This window comes from Budorcas taxicolor, chromosome 25 (genome assembly GCF_023091745.1).
Source record: "Budorcas taxicolor isolate Tak-1 chromosome 25, Takin1.1, whole genome shotgun sequence".
Lineage (NCBI taxonomy): Eukaryota > Metazoa > Chordata > Mammalia > Artiodactyla > Bovidae > Budorcas > Budorcas taxicolor.
In genome coordinates this window covers 1,418,070-1,439,907 of record NC_068934.1, presented here as the reverse complement: position 1 = coordinate 1,439,907, position 21,838 = coordinate 1,418,070, and the positions used below count along the sequence as shown (strand labels likewise).

Sequence of the window (21,838 nt, the reverse complement as noted above, 5' to 3'; positions counted from 1 at the left end):
AAGGGATTAGGATGTGGACTTATCTTTGAGAATCATCATCAGCTATCACAGGGGGTATCAGGAGATTTGTCAGTGCTCAGGCATGGTGCCGGCACTGGGTTAGCACTCAGGAAATATTTGTCATCATATTGCTCACCTGTCTCAAGGGGCTCTCTGGAGAGCAGGATATCTGTGCCAGTGATACCTCAGATGGTCACATTTTCTTCTTTCCTTTTGAGGTGGACCATTTTTAAAGTCTCTATTGAATTTGTTACAATACTGCATCTGTTTTATGTTTTGGTTTTTTGGCCACAAGGCATGTGGGATCCTAGCTCCCCAACCAGGGATTGAACCCACACCCCCTGCTTTGGAAGGTGAAGTGATGTTGGGTGATGTTGGAGGAACCAGGGTGAGTTCCCCCCTGAATTAATACTTCAAAAATTATTCATCTAATTAGGAAGGGTGTGGCTGCCCCCCAAATGCAACTTGAAACCACCATCTTCACCCTTCTTTTTGCCAAGTAGCATTCATCCCAGACTAGTCCTGGTGATCGCATTTTCTCCTTGGTGAACTGCGTCCCATCTCAAGCTCAGACAACACAACTTGTCCTTACTGTGACTGTATGATCTTACATGTTTGCTCTGACCACACCCTTCACTGATGTTACTTTGCCACTCATCCTCATCCTCAGTTCAGTTCAGTTGCTTAGTCGTGTCCGACTCTGCAACCCCATGGACTGCAGCACACCAGGCCTCCCTGTCCATCATCAACTCCCGGAGCTTGCTCAAACTCATGTCCATCCAGTCAGTGATGCCATCCAACCATCTCGTCCTCTGTTGTCCCCTTCTCCTCCTGCCTTCAATCTTTCCCAGTATCTTTTCAAATGAGTCAGCTCTTCACATCAAGTTGCCAACAAAGGTTCATCTAGTGAAAGTTATGGTTTTTCCAGTAGTCATGTACAGATGTGAGAGTTGGACTACAAAGAAAACTGAGCACTGAAGAATTGATGCTTTTGAACTGTAGTGTTGGAGAAGACTCTTGAGAGTCCCTTGGACAGCAAGGAGATCTAACCAGTCTATCCTAAAGGAAATCAGTGCTGAATATCCATTGGAAGGACCGATGCTGAAGCTGAAGCTCCAATACTTGGCAACTTGATGCAAAGCGTCTGTTTTGTCTTCATAGCCAGGTGGGACATATCTTGAATACAGGGACTAATAATTATACATCTTGGCTCCAGTTTCTAATTTAAAGTCTCATATACAGTACAGTTCAACAACTGCCTGATAGTTGAATGGATAAGGAAAAATTTCCACTAAAAGTTCCAGGTTATGGGGCAGTGGTGATGCTGGTGAGCTGCACAGCTCCTGTGAGCTACAAAGCCCTCGGAATTTAACCTGACAGCCCACCTCTGCACTGGCTAGATGCTCCCACAGACAGGTTCATTCTGACAATGGTTGATCTGGCCTACCTTTGGAAGGTGTCTCCCTTCATGGTATTGCCCTTGGCCTTGGCAATGTGAGCATCTTGTCTTTAAAGCAGTAGAAAGTCTGAAACTTCCCACCCCACTGGATTCCTTCACAGCAGGAGATAAGACAGCTCCCCAGCTTGAGTCACAATGTTAGAATGTAGACTGGGGATGAATTTCAAGGTTGGTGATTACTCAATTGCTCCCAGTGGGATTATCCTGTGACTGCACTGTAAATATAATATACAACCCTTCCACATGGGCATTCTAATGAGTGGACTCGAGCTAAACTGGAGGCTGCTTCCTATGGATGGCTCTTTGAAATTACCCACTTGCTTTGTTACTTGGGCCAGATTTGCATCTTCTAGAGCTCATGGGAGCTGGAGCTTCTCTCACAAATGCAAGATGTATTGTTAGGAGTGGTTTGCTGCATAGACACTGAGAAGACTTTTCTCTTATTTCCACCCCTCTTTTACTTTTCCCACTTTAGATAGATCCTATGGATTTAAATACCTCCTATGGTTTCAAATAGCTACTGTGGTTTTATGCTAAGCACTATTGTTGTTGTTGTTCAGTTGCTCAGTTGTGTCAGACTCTTTGTGACGCCATGGGCTAGCATACCAGGCTTCCTTGTCCTTCATTGTCTCCTGGAGTTTGCTCAAACTCATGTCCATTGAGTTGATGATGCCACCCAACCATTCCATCCTCTGTCACCCCCTGCTCTTCCTGCCTTCAGTCTTTCCCAGCATCAGGGTCTTTTCCATTGAGTTGGATCTTCGCATCAGGTGGCCAAAATATTGGAGCTTGAGCTTCAGCTTCATCATCAGTCCTTCCAATGAATATTCAGGGTTGATTTCCTTTAGAATCAACTGGTCCGATCTCTTTGCAGTCCAAGGGACTTTCAAGAGTCTTCTCCAGCACCACAGTTCAAAAGCATCAAATGTTTGACACTCAGCCTTCTTTATGGTCCAGCTCTCACGTCCACACATGACTACTGGAACAGATCATAGCTTTGATTATATGGACCTTGGAGTGACCACTGGCTGTTTAGGTTGTCAACTGAAAAAAATACAATCTAAAAGTTAAGAGTTATATTTATCCAGTGGGAGTTGTTAGGACTTTAAACCCAAGATATAGCATCTCAAGTGACCCTGAGAGAACTGTTTCCAAGGAGGTGGGTGGGCGAGGAGCCAGACTATATAAAAGTTTGCAGCAGCAATAAATGCTGGAGAGGGTGTGGAGAAAAGGGAACCCTCCTACACTGTTGGTGGGAATGCAAACTAGCACAGCCACTATGGAGAACAGTGTGGAGATTCCTTAAAAAATTGCAAATAAAACTGCCTTATGACCCAGCAATCCCACTGCTGGGCATACACACCAAGGAAACCAGAATTGAAAGAGACACATGTACCCCAATGTTCATCGCAGCACTGTTTATAATAGCCAGGACATGGAAACAACCTAGATGTCCATCAGCAGATGAATGGATAAGAAAGCTGTGGTACATATACACAATGGAGTATTACTCAGCCATTAAAAAGAATACATTTGAATCAGTTCTAATGAGATGGATGAAACCGGAGCTGATTATACAGAGTGAAGTAAGCCAGAAAGAAAAATACCAATACAGTATACTAACACATATATATGGAATTTAGAAAGATGGCAGTGATGACCCTGTATGCAAGACAGCAAAAGAGACACAGATGTGTAGAGTGGACTTTTGGACTTAGAGGGAGAGGGAGAGAGTGGAAAGATTTGGGAAAATGGCATTGAAACATGTATACTATCATGTAAGAAACGAATTGACAGTCTATGTCCGATGCAGGATACAGCATGCTTGGGGCTGGTGCACGGGGATGACCCAGAGAGATGTTATGGGGAGGGAGGTGGGAGGGGGGTTCATGTTTGGAAACGCATGTACACCCGTGGTGGATTCATGTCAATGTATGGCAAAACCAATACAGTATGGTAAAGTAAAATAAAGTAAAATTAAAAATTAAAAAAAAAAAGAATAGAAAAAAAAAGTTTGCAGCAAGGGTCAGGTAATTTGAATATCAAAAGATTATTGTTAATTAAGGAAAACCAGAATCTCAAATTAAGGAATTTAGCACTCTTCTATGTATCAGAAGATGCAAGTGTCTGGGCTCACTGAAATCATTCCTTTCATTTGCATCTCAGCTGTTTGGGACCAGTGACCTGCTCTGTATCCTTGACTGGCCACTCACTGCAGGGAGGGGCAGATGGGCCAGGCTACCACTTTCTCACATGCCCCACCCCGCTCCCCCACCACTAGCTGCTCAGCACTTATGGAGGGGGGGCGTGGGATGGCTAGTAGCTGCGGACAGATGACACTGTTCTTTTGGGTCTCAGAAATTTACATTTGAAAGGCTGAAATCGCTGATGGCTGTGACATCCTTGTTTAGTGATATGGCAGGAAATACTCTATTTCACAAGGTGATAAGACTGATAACCCATCCAGGAATGTGCAAAACAAGTCAATATATAACTCACTGCTGAAATATGCAGTATATGCACTTCCCATTCCTCTGATATCCTCACCTTCTGTCTGGGTGGCTGTGCAGACAACTCACACTGAGGAACTCTTGCTCAGCAGACATTTGCACATGGGTATATGTACATGTGCATGTATGCACACACTGCGAACCCAGAGCAGAGAAGTGAGGAGGGGCAGAGGTGTGTCTCTCCCTGCAGAGCCTGCAAGCTCCTATGAATAACTTCATTATAACTTTTTACCCATCAAGCTGAGCTTAGAGCGGATACCAGAAATTCTGAATCTAACCCTTGCTCAGGTTTTGGCTTACTTGATGACCAGTATAAAGCCAGGCAACTCCGCCTGCTCCAGGACCAGTTAGTGAGGATGACTCAGTTCTCCTCTACCCTTCCTCCTCCTTCTCCTTCTGAGCAGCCTCCCCAGTTAGGATTTATACTCAGTTTCTAGTTAATAGAAGCCCCCAAAACAAGAGATCAAGAGGTTGGCAATCTTTAGGGTTCCAGGTTCTTTTGACTTTCCACTTGACCGTCCCTAGGGTGTGACCTTCTTCTTCAGTCTCTCAGGAAGGCTGCCAAAGATCCAGTGATCATGTCTTCATTTTAGGCATGGATAATGGAAAGTCAAAGGACAGAAAGGGTCTCTACCAGCTGAGTTCAGAGATGCACCAAGGAGTGATATGTGTTCACATCTTTTTGGCTAGAAGTATGTCACATTACCATCCAAGTTGCAAGTGAGACTGGGAAACACAAGAGCCTCTATAATAGAGCCCCACTGTCAGGCATCCAGACTTTTGATCCCATTCCCTTGCACAGGGAAATGTAGGCTTCGGCCCTATGGACCAGCAGAGGTGAATGCTTGTAGCTGGGCAGACACAGGTAGGCTCAATGGAGGAGGAAGACAAAGTGTGCACAGATCGAAGTGTTCCCAAGACTTCAGTCCTGAGGCTGAGAGAGTGGACTTAGACTTGTCAGTCCAGAGGCTGAGCAGGTGCTGTGCTCCTGGATCAGGATGCCAAGTCTTCCCTGTGGGGAAGGAGAGCTCATCCTCACAGCACACTTCGTGGTGCCAGCTGGGTTTTCAGAGGCAGAAGTCACAGAGGAGGAAAGTTTGACCCCTCAGTAGCCAAACAGGCTGCACTCTCTTGTCTAAAGAAAATGTAGGCTTGTTTTTATTATGAAAGTAAGTACAGTGGTACGGAGTAAAACATTCCCACAGTAAGGAAGAGGGTGAGTAAAAGTAAACTCTTTAAATTTTTTTGTTGGAGTATAGTAGCTTTACAATGCTGTGTTAGTTTCTGCTGTACAGCAAAATAAATCAGCTACATGTATACATATATCCCCCCTTTTTAGATTTTCTTCCTTTTAGGTCACCATAGAGGATTGAGTAGAGTTCCCTGTTCTATAGAGTAAGTTCTCATTAGTTACCTATTTTATACATAATAATGTAAATCCCAATTTCCCAATTCATCCCACCATTCCGTTCCCTCCTTGATGTGCATATGTTTGCTCTCTACTTCTGCATCTATATTTCTGTTTTGCAAATAGGTTCATTTGTACAATTTTTTTAGATTCCATGTAAGTGTGTTAATATACAATATTTCTGTTTCTCTTTCTGATTTGCTTCACTCTGTATGACAGTCTCTAGGTCCATCCACATCTCTGCAAACAGCTCGATTTCATTCATTTTCATAGTTTAGTAATATTCCATCTTAATTTTTAAAAGTAGCATGGAGAAATTAAGAGAAATACATAGAATTAAATTTAAAAAAGTAAACTTCTCTTCCCTTCTTGCTCCTGTCTGTGGCCTTAGTCCCAAGTCCCAGAAGCTACACTTTATGGTTTCCCTGGCCACTTTTCAAATGTTTTCTTTGCATATGTGTGTATATACACTGTTTTAAATATACACAAATGGCATACTTTACACATTTTACACGCTGAAGTTTGCTTTTACCATTTAGTATTTGATAATAACACCATCCTGCTACCTGTAGAAACATCTAATTCTTTTGTATGGCTAAATGGTATGTGGGTGTGTATACTCAGTTGCTAAATCATATCCGGCTCTTTATGACCCCTTGGACTGCAGCCTGCTAGGCTTCTCTGTCCATGGGATTTCCCAGGCAAGAATACTGGAGTGGGTTGCAGTTTCTTCTTCCAGGGAATCTTCCCGGCCCAGGGATTGAACCTGTGTCTCCTGCACTGCAGGCTGATTCTTTACCACTGAGCCACCTGGGAAACCAAGTGGTATGCTGCTGCTGCTGCTAAGTGACTTCAGTCGTGTTTGACTCTGTGTGACCCCATAGACAGCAGTCTACCAGGCTCCACAGTCTCTGGGATTCTCCAGGCAAGAACACTGGAGTGGGTTGCTATTTCCTTCTCCAATGCATGAAAGTGAAAATTGAAAGTGAAATTGCTCAGTCATGTTGGACTCAGCGACCCCATGGACTGCAGCCTACAAGGCTCCTCCATCCATGGGATTTTCCAGGCAAGAGTACTGGAGTGGGTTGCCATTGCCTTCTCCGAAATGGTATGACTGTGCCATAATTTATTTACCCAGTTTATTATTATATTTACCCAGTTATTATTATTATTTATTCAGTCAGCAGCTGAAGAAATATCGATACGTCAAGGCTTTTGATACAAAAATCACTGTTATAATTCTCCAGTCCTTTTGTCAGGATTCCTGTCTCATTGGCTCCATTATCTGGATTGGAAGCTGAAGCTGGCATCTGGGTGACAGAGAGCTTTGCTTCCTCTGGGAGGACTGGCCCTATGATTTCTGGAGTGCTGGCCTTTCTCAGGTCGGGTTCACCTCTGGCTCTTCTTTGGGAGGCCTGAACCCATGGCTTTCTCCTTTGTCATAGGAACCTCCCCCCATACTGACTCTACAACAAGGGCAGGGCAGGTTGGCACATGTGGGTGCCTGGGCAGGCTAGTAATCTGGTGCTTTGGGCAGATAAACAATATGGGGCTCTTTCAACTGATATTTGCTAAAACATTTGTTCAACTCTTATTTGAACAAAAGGCTGAGTACTGAAGTGTGGAGCATGTAGATCTCTGGTTCCATCATCCTGAAAAGTCTGTGGGGTGGGCAAAACTACTATTCACACTAGAGATTGCTGGGATCTTTGTCAAAGGGACTGTTTGGGAGCTTGTATTTGAGTCACTTTTATCTGATCATTTGTTGATCTCTTCAAGGAAATGAACATGAAGCCTTGAAAATACCTGTTATTTAACCTTTTGGACTATAGCTTTTCAGTTCAGTTCAGTGCAATCGCTCAGTCATGTCTGACTCTTTGCGACCCCATGGACTGCAGCCTGCCAGGCCTCAGGCCTCCCTGTCCATCACCAACTCCTGGGGTTTACTTAAACTCATGTCCATTGAGTTGGTGTTGCCATCCAACCATCTCATCCTCTGTCATCCCCTTCTCCTCCTGCCTTGAATCTTTCCCAGTATTAGGGTCTTTTCAAATGAGTCAGCTCTTTGCATCAGGTGGCCAAAGTATTGGAGTTTCAGCTTCAGCATCAGTTCTTCCAAAGAATATTCAGGACTGATTTCCTTTAGGACTGACTGGTTGGATCTCCTTGCTGTCCAAGGGACTCTCAAGAGTCTTCTCCAACACCATAGTTCAAAAGCACCAGTTCTTCAGTTTTCAGCTTTATCGTCCAGCTCTCACATCCATACATGACTACTGGAAAAGTAGTGTTTAATGAAGCGCTAATCTTAATAAGGTTAACAGAAATCCATTAGCTAATACAGAGACTATCAGACCTGCTATGGATCCATCTACCAAGAAATTCTAGGGAGATTTCTGATAGTCCAGTATTTAGGACTTGGCCCTTTTACTGTTTTGGCCTGAACTCAATCCCTGTTTGGAGAACTAAGATCCTGATAGTCTCAAAGTGTGCAGCAAAAAAAAAAAAAAAAGAGTTATCTGCTTGAATAGGACCCAGAAAGAGGAAAGAAGAGAGGAGGAGAGTTGGGGAAAGATGATGTAGAAGTAAAGAGAGATAGTGAATCTTCTCCAGTTGGCTAAAGAAAGAACCAAATCCGACAAGGCAAGCAGATGCCGCATTCAGGCCACTGGGAGAGGGGGTTTCAGCCAAGCTGTGGTCAGATACCAAGGAATAAAATCCTGCAAATCAAGCATGAAGGTAAATAGTCTCTGTCAGCCAGGCAGGCATGGTATTCAGAGGTGCAAGCTCAGGAAGTTTGCTCAAGTGAGCAGAAGCAGGTGGGCGAAATCAGATGAAGAGAAGTTAGATATGGGAAAATTGTCTTCCTGAAACAAAGATATATGGTCAGATTTCCCTGCTCAAGAATCTTCAGTAACTGTTAATTATAGATATAATTATATCCTGGGCTTCCCAGGTGGTGCTAGTGGTAAAGAACCCGCCTTCCGATGTAGGAGACTCAGGTTCAATCCCTGGGTTGGGAAGATCCCCTGGAGGAGGAAATGGCTACCCACTCTAGTGTTCTAGCCTGGAAAATCCCATGGACAAAGGAGCATGGTGGGCTACAGTCCATGGGGCCATGATGAGTCAGACATGAATAAAAGAAAATAGAAAATACAGTAAATGAGAAAGAGAAAAGTGAAGAGTTATATCATGATGAAAGGAAGTAGAAGTTGAATAGAGGGAAGAAGCAAACAGCAAAATTTAAGAGATGAGAGGAACATACAAGTCCCCAGCAGATTCTCTCCTTGGGCTGGCCATATGGTTGCCAGAAGCTCTAGACTCACGTTCCCAGTTCTGAGTACACAGAATGCTACCCTTCACAAGTTCCTAGATTTCCTCGGATTTAACCAACCAGCCATGCTATCGCTGTCCCTGAACTAACCATTGTGGTCCAGGGTGGCTTGGTTGGTTGGAATTGTCCAGGCCTGGACCATGAGCCATCCCTCCACCAGTGACAGAGTGCTCCACCAATGGTGTGGGGGCTCAGTGTGCTGACCAGTTAGGTTGAGTCACTTTCTCCATTGCAGGAGGTGGATGCGGAGCCCCACCCATGCGTATAGAATGAGAATGGGGAAGGCTTGCTCTTAGACCAAAGAATGTGTTGTGGGTGCTAAGTTGTCTTCCATATCAGCTCTTTCCATCTTCTTTGCTTGGGTAACTTGCCTCTGCTCTTTGAGACCATATTTAGGCACAACTTCATGTAGGAAAGCTCACCTGATACATTTTATGTCCCAGATTAGATGCCTGTGTTCTCATAATGTTACTGAAGCAAACATGGGTCCACTTACCCAATGCGTAGCAAAGCATATCTACCAATACCAGGCTGTGGTGAAGGAGAGTACAGCATTTTTGCAAGGCACTCAATGTGGGGCCAAGCAAAGATAACAGGCAGCTCATGCTCAAAAGACCCAAATGCCCCAGTGGTTTTCAGGGAGGATTTTTTAAAGTGAGATCAAGGGGTATGTGATCAGTTCATGTACATCCTTCTGACTGATTGGTGGTGAGGTAAAGGTGGTGTTTGGGAGTCAACACCATCAACCTTCTGTTTCCTACTTGTCTGGGGTTGACATGCTGGTGGTCAGCACGTAGTTAACTTTTTCCTCTTGGTGCAGGTTTTAGTATCTGCGAAAAAACTGAAGGATATGATGCAGAATATTGTCTGTAGCTCTTGAGGAGGAACTAAATGTCTTTGACTTTGTTTTACAGCTAAACTATTATTTTGTCTTGTCTTTGTTTGTGCATTTTCTCACTTCTCTGGTTAAAGTTGCTCTTTGGATCTTGGGGAATACTTGCTCTTTGGATCTTGGGGAGACTAAAACTTTTCTACAAACAAGAGGCAGGGGACACCAGGGATCTGTCACTGGGAAGGCCCCACAGGGTCCTGCTTGGTTTCAATAACTCTTCCTTCTAGAATGAGAGCTCCTTCAAGTCTTTGCTCTTTTTCTCTGTATCCCCAGGGCTTAAGATACAGTTTGTTGAGTGACTGAAAGGGAATGCATGCACACAGGCAGGAGTTGTGTGCGGCAGTGGGACTTGCCTCTCATCACCTGATTAGATACTGGGATGGATGTACCCAGGAGCCTTTGTTCAAGCAGAAGCTAGTACTTCTGGGATTGGAGTCCCACACTAAACACATAGATGGAGAGTGAAGAAGGGGGTTCTACCCCCCAGGAGAAGATGGTATGGCCACCTCCAAAGCAGTGTCACGAGCACTGCTATTGTCTCAGGCTCCCAGGCTCTGGGACTGAGTCTCCCTTTTACCCTGGGGTTCCAGGAGGGCATCTGGTCACTTCACATCCTAGAACCTTATTTTTTTCACATCCATCTCTTTTCTATTGCGCCATACCCTCCTGGTCTCCAAACAGCTTCCCTGCCCCCCATCTTTGCTATTCTCTTTGCCTGACTCCTTTAAAACTTGCACACCACTGCAATGGTACTTATTGCACCATCCTTAAATACTGATTATCATGTCATCCATTTTATGAAAAATCTCAGTGAGTCTTCAGAGCTTCCAGGATAAATTCTAAATTCTTCAACCTATGATAACCATATGATAAAGTTCATTACCAGTCTTCCCCCAGATTTTTCATGAAGCCATACTTCTCACTCCTTACCATCCACCCCTGCTGCTGCTGTTGCTAAGTCGCTTCAGTCGTGTCCAACTCTGTGCGACCCCATAGACAGCAGCCCACCAGGATCCCCCCATCCCTGTGATTCTCCAGGCAAGAAGACTGGAGTGGGTTGCCATTTCCTCCTCCAATGGATGAAAGTGAAAAGTGAAAGTGAAGTTGCTCAGTCATGTCTGACTCTTCCCGAACCCATGGACTGCAGCCTACCAGGCTCCTCTGTCCATGGGATTTTCCAGGCAAGAGTACTGGAGTGGGTTGCCATTGCCTTCTCCGATTCTCCCCTGAGCCCCAGCTTATAAACCACTCTCCCCCATATCACCCATACTTCTTCCTCCTTGTTGCTCAAGCTCCACCCCTGCTTAGTATCCTCAACTTTTCCATTTTGTTACCCAATCTTACTTCTCCTTAATCTCTGTATTTTTCATGAGGTGTTTCTGACCTCTTTGATCCACAGCAATCTTTTCCTTCTGTGAATAAATATATCCCTAGAAAAATGGAGCCTATATCCACTGCATCAACCAGTCGGTTGGCACTTAATCATAAATTGCTCTGTGCAGTTACTTAATTTTTTCAATATTGAGTCGTAAACTTTTACTTAGAGTGCAGTAAGTGCATAGGAAGTGTTAAATGAAAAAGTGAATGGGATTGTATTGAATGAGAAGGGGCAAATGGACAGCAAATATCTTGGTTCTGCTTTAGTTTTGTTGTGAATACTATTTGTGCCTTTCAGCTTGTCACTTAAACTCTTGGCCTCCATTTCCTCTCTAATAAATTGAGAATAATCTTACCAACTCCACAGAGGTTGAAGTGTTATGGTGAACACCAAATGGGAAATCATACTTGTAAATGCTTGATGGACTATTAAGGTAAGCTATTAGGATTTCTCTTTTAGCGTTAATTATAAAATATTTTCCTTCTTACTTTCAGGCTTGCAACCTTATATCTGGAAAGAGGGCCCAACAGGATAGGAAGTCTCTACAAAAAGGCTGTTTACAGACACTACACAGATGAGACCTATTCCAAAGAGATCCCCAAGCCTCCCTGGCTTGGATTCTTGGGTCCCATCTTGAAGGCTGAAGTGGGTGATGTGATTGTCATCCATTTAAAGAACTTCGCGTCCCGCCCTTACTCCTTGCATCCACATGGCGTTTTCTACAACAAAGACTCAGAAGGTAAATATCAATCTTATAGGTATCTTGTCTCTCCTTCTTAAGTAAGGCATTTGTCAGCTATGGTGAGCAGGAATCTAAAAGCACAGTGGTAACACATGTTCTTTTAACTTCTCCCTGCCTCCTCCTCACCCCACCTGCCTCTGTCCCTACCTTCTCTTCCTCTTCCTTTTTCTTTCCCTTATTTCCTCCCTTCCTCCTTTCTTCCTCCGTTGCTACAGAGGTAGGTGCTGAGGTCCCTTGGCACAGCCCCGAGGCACACTAACCTTCCTTGTCAATCAGTCATGACCGGGTCTCACATTGGATAAAGACCAGCGTGCCGGATGGATTCCCATGTCCTGTCACCAGTAACAGCCTCGGCTGTGGAGAGAGTGTCACAGTGCCTGTGGGCCTCAACTTCCCTGCTTAAAGCTACTGTCTGTGGTGCTTCCTTTCTGAAGCTGCTCTGTGTTCTTGTTTGCACTTCAAGAGTTTCAATAGTGCAGTTCTCTGAGTTCTTCCTAAGGTTAAAAAAAAAATTATAAGCAGCACGCTTGGACTTTTGAAATGGGAAACATTTCTCAGTCTTCAGAAGTATTTTTCTCATCCGTCATGATCAGATGGAACGGGTTAAATGGTACTAAACCTGCTACACCCTGACTCTGAGGAATATGCCAGAAACAGTTACATTACCTCGGATGCAGTTCACTTTATCATAAAGGGAAGCTTCTGGATTGTGTGAATGTCCTAAAGCAGCCAGACTAGCTTGGCAGTTGCCACGACCAGGTCTGTCTAAGTAGCCAGAGGAGGCACCACGGATGATGCACACGAGATGCAGAGTGCCCTTTTTTCTTGGCCATTTTCCTCCACCTGAAATGCAGCAAAGCTCTTGGTCACAGATTTTGTTAGTTCTGAATAGTTGCAAGTGAGCACAAAAATTTCTTTACCTTCAAGAACCTTCCACTGGGTGCCCACCAGATATCAGAGACTGACTCTAGGTATTGGGAAAAAGATGAATCATAGGCTATAGTAGAAAATCAATGACTATAACCATAAAGGTTTATTTTAGGGTTCTCAATACCATTCTACTGATTCTATCTGCTTATCCTTTCACCAACGCTGTGTTATCTTGATTACTATAAATTTATAGTAAGTTTTGAAATTGGTAAGTATAAGATCTCCAACTTTGCTTTTTTTAAAAAGACTTTTAAGCTTTTCTAGGTTCTTTGCATTTTCATATCAACAAATATCAGATCAGCTTGTTAATTTTTACCAAAAACATTAATTGATTTTGATGAGGATTGCATTGAGTTTATTGATCAATTGGGGAAAAACTGTTGTCTTCATTGAAAGATGAATTACCATCTTGAAAATATTGACTCTTCCAATCTGAGCATAAAATTTAGATCATAAATGTCTCTAAACAATGTCTTAGATTTTAGTGCACACGATTTGCATTCTTTTGTTCAATTTATTCGGAAGTATTTTATTCTTCATGATACTATTATATATAGAATAGTTTCCTTAATTTAATTTTTGTTTGTTGCTGGTGTGAATAAATACAATTGGTTTTTATATGTTTATCTTGAATCCTATTATCTTGTTAAACTTGTTTTTTAATAGATGCTTCAAGGGTTCCTTGGAATTTTCTAAATACTGAATCATGCCACTATGAATAAACAGAGTTTTATTTCTTCCTTACCAATTGGTAAACCTTTAATTTTTTCTTTTGCCTTATTGCACTGGCTAGAACCTTCAGGACAATATTTAATAATAGTGGTGAGAGCAGACATTCTTGCCTTGTTCTCATGAAGAAGAAAGCATGTTGTCTCCCTCCCATTAAGCAAGAGGCTAGCCATGGATTTTTCTTAGATATACTTTATCAGGTTAAGGAAATTCCCATCTACTCCTAGACTGCTAAAAGTTTTCAACTTGATAAGTACTAGATTTTGTTTGTTTTCTGCCTCCATTGAGATGAGAGTGTAGTTTTGTCCTTTATTTTATTAATATGTTATATTACCTTAGTTTATTTTTGAATGTTAAACCAGCTTTGCAGTCATAGGATAAATTCCATTTGGACATGGTGTGTAATTCTCTTTGTATGTTGCTGGGGTCTGTTTGCTAGTATTTTGTTAGAATTTTTTGTTGTACACTTATGAGGAGTACTGGTCTATAGTTTTCCTTTCTTATGATATTTTTAATCTGGTTTTGGTATCAAGGTACTGTTTGCTTCACAGGGTGAATTTGGGACTATTCCTTTCTCTATTCCCTGAAAGATTCTGTAACGGACTGGCATCATTTCTTCTCAGTATTTCATAGAATTTATAAGTGAAACCATCTGAGCCTGGGTTTTCTTTGAGGGGAGAGTCTTAATTGTGAAACAGTTTCTTTGTGTATTAGGTCTATTTCAATTTTATTTATTCTTAAGTCAGTTTTAGTAATTTGTTTCTCTCCAGAAATTTGTCAGTTTTATCTAAGTTGTCTAATACTTTGGCATAAAATTATTTGTAACGGTCCCTTTATAGTCTTTTTAATTTCTGTAAGTAAGAGTGACACCCCATTTTTCATTCCTGGTTTTGGTAACTGGGGCCCTCTCTCTTTCTTGGCAGTCTATATAAAGTTTTCTCAATTTTGTTGATCATTTTCAAGGAAGTAACTAACTTCTGGATTCATCTATTTTACAGTTTTCTATTTCCTCCTTCACTGATTTCTGCTCCAAAATTTATGTGTGTGTTTTAGTTGCTCAGACATGTCCGACATTTTGGCTGCAGTCTACCAAGCTCCTCTGTCCATGGAATTCTCCAGGGAAGAACTGGAGTGGATAGCCATTCCCATCTGTAGACCATTTTCGATGCTGTGTGGTTTTCATCTTGTGCTTCCCACGTGGCGCTAGTGGTAAAGAACTTGCCTGCCAGTGCAGGAGACATTAGAGACTCGGGTTCAATCCCTTGCTTGGGAAGATCCAGGGAGGAGGGCATAGCAACGCACTCCAGTATTCTTGCCTGGAGAATCCCATGGACAGGAGATCCTGGCGGACTACAGGCCATAGGGTCTCAAAGAGTCAAACTGAAGCGATTTGGAATACACGCACAGTTTTCCTCTATATCAGGGATTGGCAACCTATGGTCCACTGGACATGTTTTTATATAGCCCATGAGTTAAGAATGCTTTATATATATATGAAGTTGGGTGAAAAACTAAGATTTTGAGACAGAAACCTGCAAAGCCTAAAATATTTATACTCAGACTCTTCACAGGAAACATTTTCTGAACCTAGCTATATATGAATATACTATCATTTACTTTTCTGTTACATTCTTGATAGGTATTTGAGTGGTCTGCTGTGTTTTGACTCCTGAGAAATACTGCTGTGAACATTCTTGTACATGTTTTCTGCTCCAGTTGCATATGTTTCTCTAAGAAACATATCTAAGAGTGAAAATATACACACCTACATTCAAATTTAGTAGGTAACTCTGGTTTTCCAAAGTGGTTGTACCAATTATATTCCTAACAGCAGTGTATGAAAATTCCAGTTGTTGTACATTCCCAACAACACTGAATACTACCAACTTTAGAAATTTTTACCTATTTGTTAGGTCCATAGTGCTATATCATTGTCATTGTAATCTAGGGTTTCCCTGTAATGAAATTTATTAAATTAAGTATTTTTTTTTCTAAATACTGATCCCATACCAATACCTTTACTATTTTCCTATGGGATTTTCTGTTTTTTTTTTTTTTTTTTTCACTTAGTTGAACGAGTACTTTATTTTGAATATGAATCCTTTCATCAGTTATGTATGTCATGAATATGTGACTTGCTCTTTCATTCTTTTAAGGTATCTTTTAATGAACAGAACTTCTTAACTTTCTTTTTTGTTTGTTTTCTTTTTAAAATTAATTTATTTATTATGATTGGAGGCTAATTGCTTTACAATATTGTAGTGCTTTTAGCCGTGGCTGATACATGAATCAGCCACGGGTGTACATGTGTCTCCCATCCTGAACCCCCTCCCACCGCCCTCCCCATCCCATCCCTCAGAGTTGTCCTAGTGCACCAGCTTTGAGTGCCCTGCTTTCATGCATCAAACTTGGACTAGTGATCTGTTTCACACATGATAATATACATGTTTCAACGCTATTCTCTCAAATCATCTCACTCTCACCTTCTCCCACAGAGTCCAAAACTCTGTTCTTTATATCTGTGTCTCTTTTGCTGTCTCAAATATAGGGTCATCATTACCATCTTTCCAAATTCCATATATATGCATTAATATACTGTATTGGTGTTTTTCTTTCTGACTTACTTCACTTTGTATGACAAGCTTCAGTTTCATCCGCCTCATTAGAACTGAATCAAATGTGTTCTTTTTAATAGCTGAGTAATATTCCACTGTGTATATGTACCACAGCTTTCTTATCCATTCGTCTGCTGATGGACATCTAGGTTGTGTCCATATCCTGGCTATTGTAAACAGTGCTGTGATGAATATTGGGGTACACGTGTCTCTTTCAATTCTGGTTTCCTCAGTGTGTATGCCCTGCAGGGATTGCTAGGTCATATGGCAGTTCTATTTCCAGGTTGTTTTTTTTTTTAATTTAAATTTATTTATTTTAATTGGAGGCTAATTACTTCACAATATTGTATTGGTTCTGCCACACATCAACATGAATCCACCAGGGGCGTACAAGTGTTCCCCATCCTGAACCCCCTTCCCACCTCCCTTCCCGTACCATCCCTCCAGGTCATCCCAGTGCACCAGCCCCAAGCAATTTCCAGTTTTTTAAGGAATCTCCACACTGTTCTGTATAGTGACTGTACTAGTTTGCATTCCCACCAACAATGTATGAGGATTCCCTTTTCTTCACCCCCTTTCCAGCATTTATTGCTTGTAGACTTTTGGATAGCAGCCATTCTGACCGGTATGAGATGGTACCTCATTGTGGTTTTGATTTGCATTTCTCTGATAATGAGTGATGTTGAGCATCTTTTCATGTGTTTGTTAGCCATCTGTATGTCTTCTTTGGAGAAACGTCTGTTTAGTTCTTTGGCCCATTTTTTGATTGGGTCATTTATTTTTCTTGAATTGAGCTGCAGGACTTGCTTGTATATTTTTGAGATTAATTCTTTGTCCGTTGCTTCATTTGCTATTATTTCCTCCCATTCTGAAGGCTGTCTTTTCACTTTGCTTAAGTTTCCTTCATTGTGCAATAGCTCATAAGGGTAATTGTGGTAAAAATTTGTCAGAGCTTTCTTTAACAATCAGTACATTTCATAATTATTTTAAAAAGCTTCCTACTCTAAAATCATGAAGATATTCTCCCATTTTACCTTCTTAAAGCTTTACAGTTTTACCTTTTACCTTAAGGACTTGAATACACCTGGAACCGGCTTCTATTTAACCTGTTGTTGTCGCTATTGTTCAGTCACTAAGTAGTGTCTGACTCTCGTGACCCCATGAACTGCAGCATGCCAGTATTCCCTGTCCTTCACTATCTCCTGGAGTTTGCTCAAACTCATGTTCATTGAGTTGGTGATGTCATCCACCATCTTGTCCTCCATCGCCCCCTTCTCCTCTTGCCTTCAGTCTTTCCCAGCATCAGGATCTTTTCCAATGAGTCAGCTCTTCACATCAGGTGGACAAAGTATTAGAGCTTCAGCTTTAGCATCAGTCTTTCCAGTGAATATTCAGGGTTGGTTTCCATTAGAATGGACTGGTTTGATCTCTTTGCAGTCCAAGGGACTCTCAAGAATCTCCAGCACCACAATTTGAAAGCATCAATTCCTCAATGCTCAGCCTTCTTTATGGTCCAACTCTCACTTCTGTAGATAATGACTGAAAAAAAAAAAAAAAAACAACATTGCTTTGACTAGATGGACCTTTGTAGGAAAAATGATGAGTCTGTTTTTTAATACACTGTCCAGGTTTGTCATAGCTTTCCTTCCAAGGAACTGGTGTCTTTTAATTTCATGGCTGCAGTCACTGTCTGCAGTGATTTTGGAGTCCAAGAAAAGAAAATCTGCCACTATTTCCATCTTTTCTCCATCTGTTTGCCATAAAGTGATGAGCACAAATGCCATGATGTTAGTTTTTTGAAAACTGAGTTTTAAGCCAAGTTTTTCACTTTTGTCTTTCACCTTCATTAGAGGTTCTTTAGTTCCTCTTTGCTTTCTGCCATTAGGGTGGTGTCATCTGCATATCTGAGGTTGTTGATATTTCTCCTGGCAATCTTGATTCCAGCTTGTGCTTCATCCAGCCCAGCCTTTCACATGATATTCTCTGCATAAATACACAAGGTGACAATATACAGCCTTGATATACTCCTTTCCCCATTTTGAATCAGTCCATTGTTCCGTGTAACGTTCTAACTGTTGCTTCTTGGCCCGCACACAGGTTTCTCAGGAGACAGGTAAAGTGGTTTGATATTTGCATCTTTTTAAGAATTTTCTGCAGTGTGTTGTGATCCCCACAGTCAAGTCAATGAAGCAGAAGTAGATGTTTTTCTGGAATTCCCTTGCCAACATAAATTAAATCATAGAGAAAGCAAGGGAACTCCAGAAAAACATCTACTTCTGCTTCATTGACTGCATAAAAGCCTTTGCCTTTTCTAAGCCCAGCTTGTACATCTAGAAGCTCTCAGTTCACATACTGCTGAAGCCTAGCTTGAAGGATTTTGAGCATAATCTTATTAACATGTGAAATGAGCACGATTGTCTGTTACTGTGAATATTCTTTGGTATTGCTCTTCTTTGGGATTAGAATGAAAACCAGTCTTTTCCAGTCATGTAGCCATTGCTGAGTTTTCAAATTTGCTGGCGTATTGAGTGCAGCACTTTAATTAACAGCATCATCTTTTAGGACTTTAAATAGCTCAGTTAGAATTCTACAACCTCCACTAGCTTCGTTTGCAGTAATGTTTCCTGAGGCCCACTTGACTTCATAGACCAAGATGTCTGGCTCTAGGTGACTACAGCATTGTGGTTATCTAAGTCATTAAGATCTTTTTGGTATAATTCTTCTGTGTATTCTTGTATACCTTTTCTTAATCTTTTCTTCAAAATTTACTAAGTATCTGACTCTGTGCAGGACACAATATGCAATGCCTCACATAGTTCTTACATCTCTGTGGGGGTAGATTCCAGCTTTATTGGTAGAAAACCAAGGCAGTGAGAATTTAAGTAACAAGTCTCAAGTCCCGTAGCAAATAAATTTTAGCTGATATATGTTTGATTTCAAAGCTCTGGCCCTTTCCACTATAATGTGTGATCTCTGTGTTTTAACTGTTTCATTTTTCTTGAAAGGAGCCCTGTATCCAGATGGAACATCTGGAAGGAACAAGGGTGATGACATGGTTCCTCCTGGCAAAAACTATACCTACGTCTGGCCAGTGAGAGAAGAATATGCTCCTGCCCCAGCAGATGCAAACTGCCTGACTTGGGTGTACCATTCACATATTGATGCCCCTAAGGACATCTGTTCTGGGCTAATTGGCCCACTGCTGGTGTGCAAAGAAGGTAAGATGTCTTCTCCCCCTCTGTGCCTAGAAACCTCTTCCCAAGTATGCTGAAAAGTGTAATATAGTCTTCAGGTCTTTTCTTGCCCACCCCCCTTGTATCACACAGAGTGTGTCTCTTCTTCCAAACTTTCTGTAAGATTAAAGAAATTCTCCTAACATAAAAGATCCATAGCAGGGAGAATAACTCAGACTTCTGCCTAAAACCATCATAGCATTCTGAAACTTATATGCAAAAACTACACACTGACACCACACATAGGAAACTGTAAAATGTACTCAAATAACCAGGGATACTTTGCTTTATTATTTCACCCACATAATCACCTTGCTGCTTTGTACCCTATTAATTGATTTAATGTATCTATGTTTTATCAATAAAGTATATTTCTTTTAAGGATAGCCAGGTTTCCAAGTCTGTGGTTGTGAGAACTTCTGTTTCATGACTTTTCTATGGTTCTGTCATTTCCATCAAAGCCCTTCACTGCTTTTATGTTGTGGGTTACTCTTGTAGATATAGGTCTTTGAAAATCTTCACATTTATCTGATACTATTGACAGGAAGAAAAGCTCATCTTGGTTTAGTCCACTTTGAACTTTTCCTACTCCTTTAATGTTCCTGATAGGTGTCCTGCACAGCTATTCAGGAACAAGGACTGATGTAGACCGGGAGTTTGTTATAATGTTCACTCTTGTGGATGAGAATCAAAGCTGGTACCTCGATGAAAATATCAGACAATTCTGCACTGATCCTGATTCAGTTGACAAAGAAGATGCTGTTTTCCAGAGAAGTAACAAAATGCATGGTGAGTGTCTCCCATGTTATCAAGTACATACCAACTGTCTTTTGTGTATCTGGCACTATATAAGGGATACAAAATACATAGAAATAGCAAACCAAGCTTTCCAAGATTTATAACTTAGTGATGAGAATAATAAGAAAGTGATGCAACATAATACCAGTCAGAACTTAAAGCAAAGAAGAAGAAAGGAACAGAGAGGAGTCACAAGAACAGAGAGCAATGAACAAAATGGTAATAAGCACATACTTATCAACAATTAAATGTAAATAGACTACATTCTCAAATCAAAAGACACAGAGGGACTAAATAGATTAAACAGCAACAACAACCAAGCCAAGACCTATGTATTACATTACCTACAAGAGACACTCTTTAATTGTAAGGACACATATAGACGGACACTGAATGGATGGAAAAAATTATTCCATGCAAATAGAAACCAAAAGGAAGGTGGAGTAGCTACACTTACATCAGACTTTAAATTGACTTTAAAACAAGGGCTATAGTAAGATACCAAAAATGGTGTACATAATCATAAAGGGGTAAATTCAACAAGAATAGATAACATTTAAAATATTCATGCACCCAACATAGGAGAACTTATATATATATATAAAGCAAGTATTAACAGACATAAAGGGCAAAACAGACAGAAATACATAATAATAAAGTACTTTAATACCCTACTTATATGAATGTAGGTATCCAGAAAGAAAATCAATTAGGAAATACTGGTGTTAAACAACATGTTAGATCAGATGGACATAACAGATATTTATAGAACATTCCATCCAAAAACAATAGGATACTCATCCTTCTCAAGAGCACATGGAACATTTTTCAAGGCAGAGCATATGTTAGGCCCCAAATAAGTCTTAATACATTTAAGAGGACTGAAATCATATAAAGCATCTTTTCTGATCACAATGGTATGAAATTAATTATATGAATAAAACTGGAAAATTTACAAACATGTGGAATTAAACAGCATGTTACTAAACAGTCAACAGGTTGAATAAGAACTCTAAAAAGAAATTTTTAAAAAGCTTGAAACAAATGAAAATGGAACTGTAATATATAAAATTTTATGGGATACAGCAAAAAGAATTCTAAGGGGGAAGTTCATATTGATAAATGCCTACCTCAGAAAACAAGAAAGGTTTCAAGTAAGCAAGCTAAGTTTACACCTCAAGAACTAGATAAAGAACAAATTGAGCCCAAAATTACTGGAAGAAAGGAAATAAAGAAGATTAGAGCAGAAAGGGCAAAACAAAAATGAAATAGACACTAAAATAATTAATTAGACTCACTAAGAAAAAAAGAGAAAGAACTCAAATAAGCAAAATCAGAAATGAAAGATGAGAAACACAAAGGATGATAAGAGATTACCATGAACAAATATATGCCAACATGTTAGATATCCTATAAGAAATGCATGCTGCTGCTAAGTCGCTTCAGTCGTGTCCGACTCTGTGCGACCCCAGAGACAGCAGCCCACCAGGCTCCCCCGTCCCTGCGATTCTCCAGGCAAGAACATCGGAGTGGGTTGCCATTTCCTTCTCCAATGCATGAAAGTGAAAAGTGACAGTGAAGTCACTCAGTTGTGTCAGACTCTTCGTGACCCCCTGGACTGCAGCCTACCAGGCTCCTCAGTCCATGAGATTTTCCAGCCAAGAGTATGGAGTGGGGTGCCATTGCCTTCTCCAATAAGAAATGCGTAAGTTCCTAGAAACATACAGCCCACCAAGACTGAATCATGATGGAATAAACTCTGAACAGACTGATTAATAGCAAGTAGTAATCAGTAATCAAAAACCTTTCAACT

At 41.1% G+C, this 21,838-nt stretch overlaps 1 protein-coding gene across 1 annotated transcript in view; it reads left to right on the top strand.

Annotated features, from left to right (window-relative positions):
• HEPHL1 (hephaestin like 1) overlaps positions 1–21,838 on the top strand; it is an 89,577-nt gene that overhangs the window by 11,971 nt on the left and 55,768 nt on the right. The window contains exons 2-4 of the mRNA XM_052662105.1: positions 11,473–11,717; positions 19,000–19,212; positions 19,837–20,016. Coding sequence (XP_052518065.1) covers positions 11,473–11,717; positions 19,000–19,212; positions 19,837–20,016 — 638 coding nt within the window. The remainder of the gene's footprint in view (positions 1–11,472; positions 11,718–18,999; positions 19,213–19,836; positions 20,017–21,838) is intronic.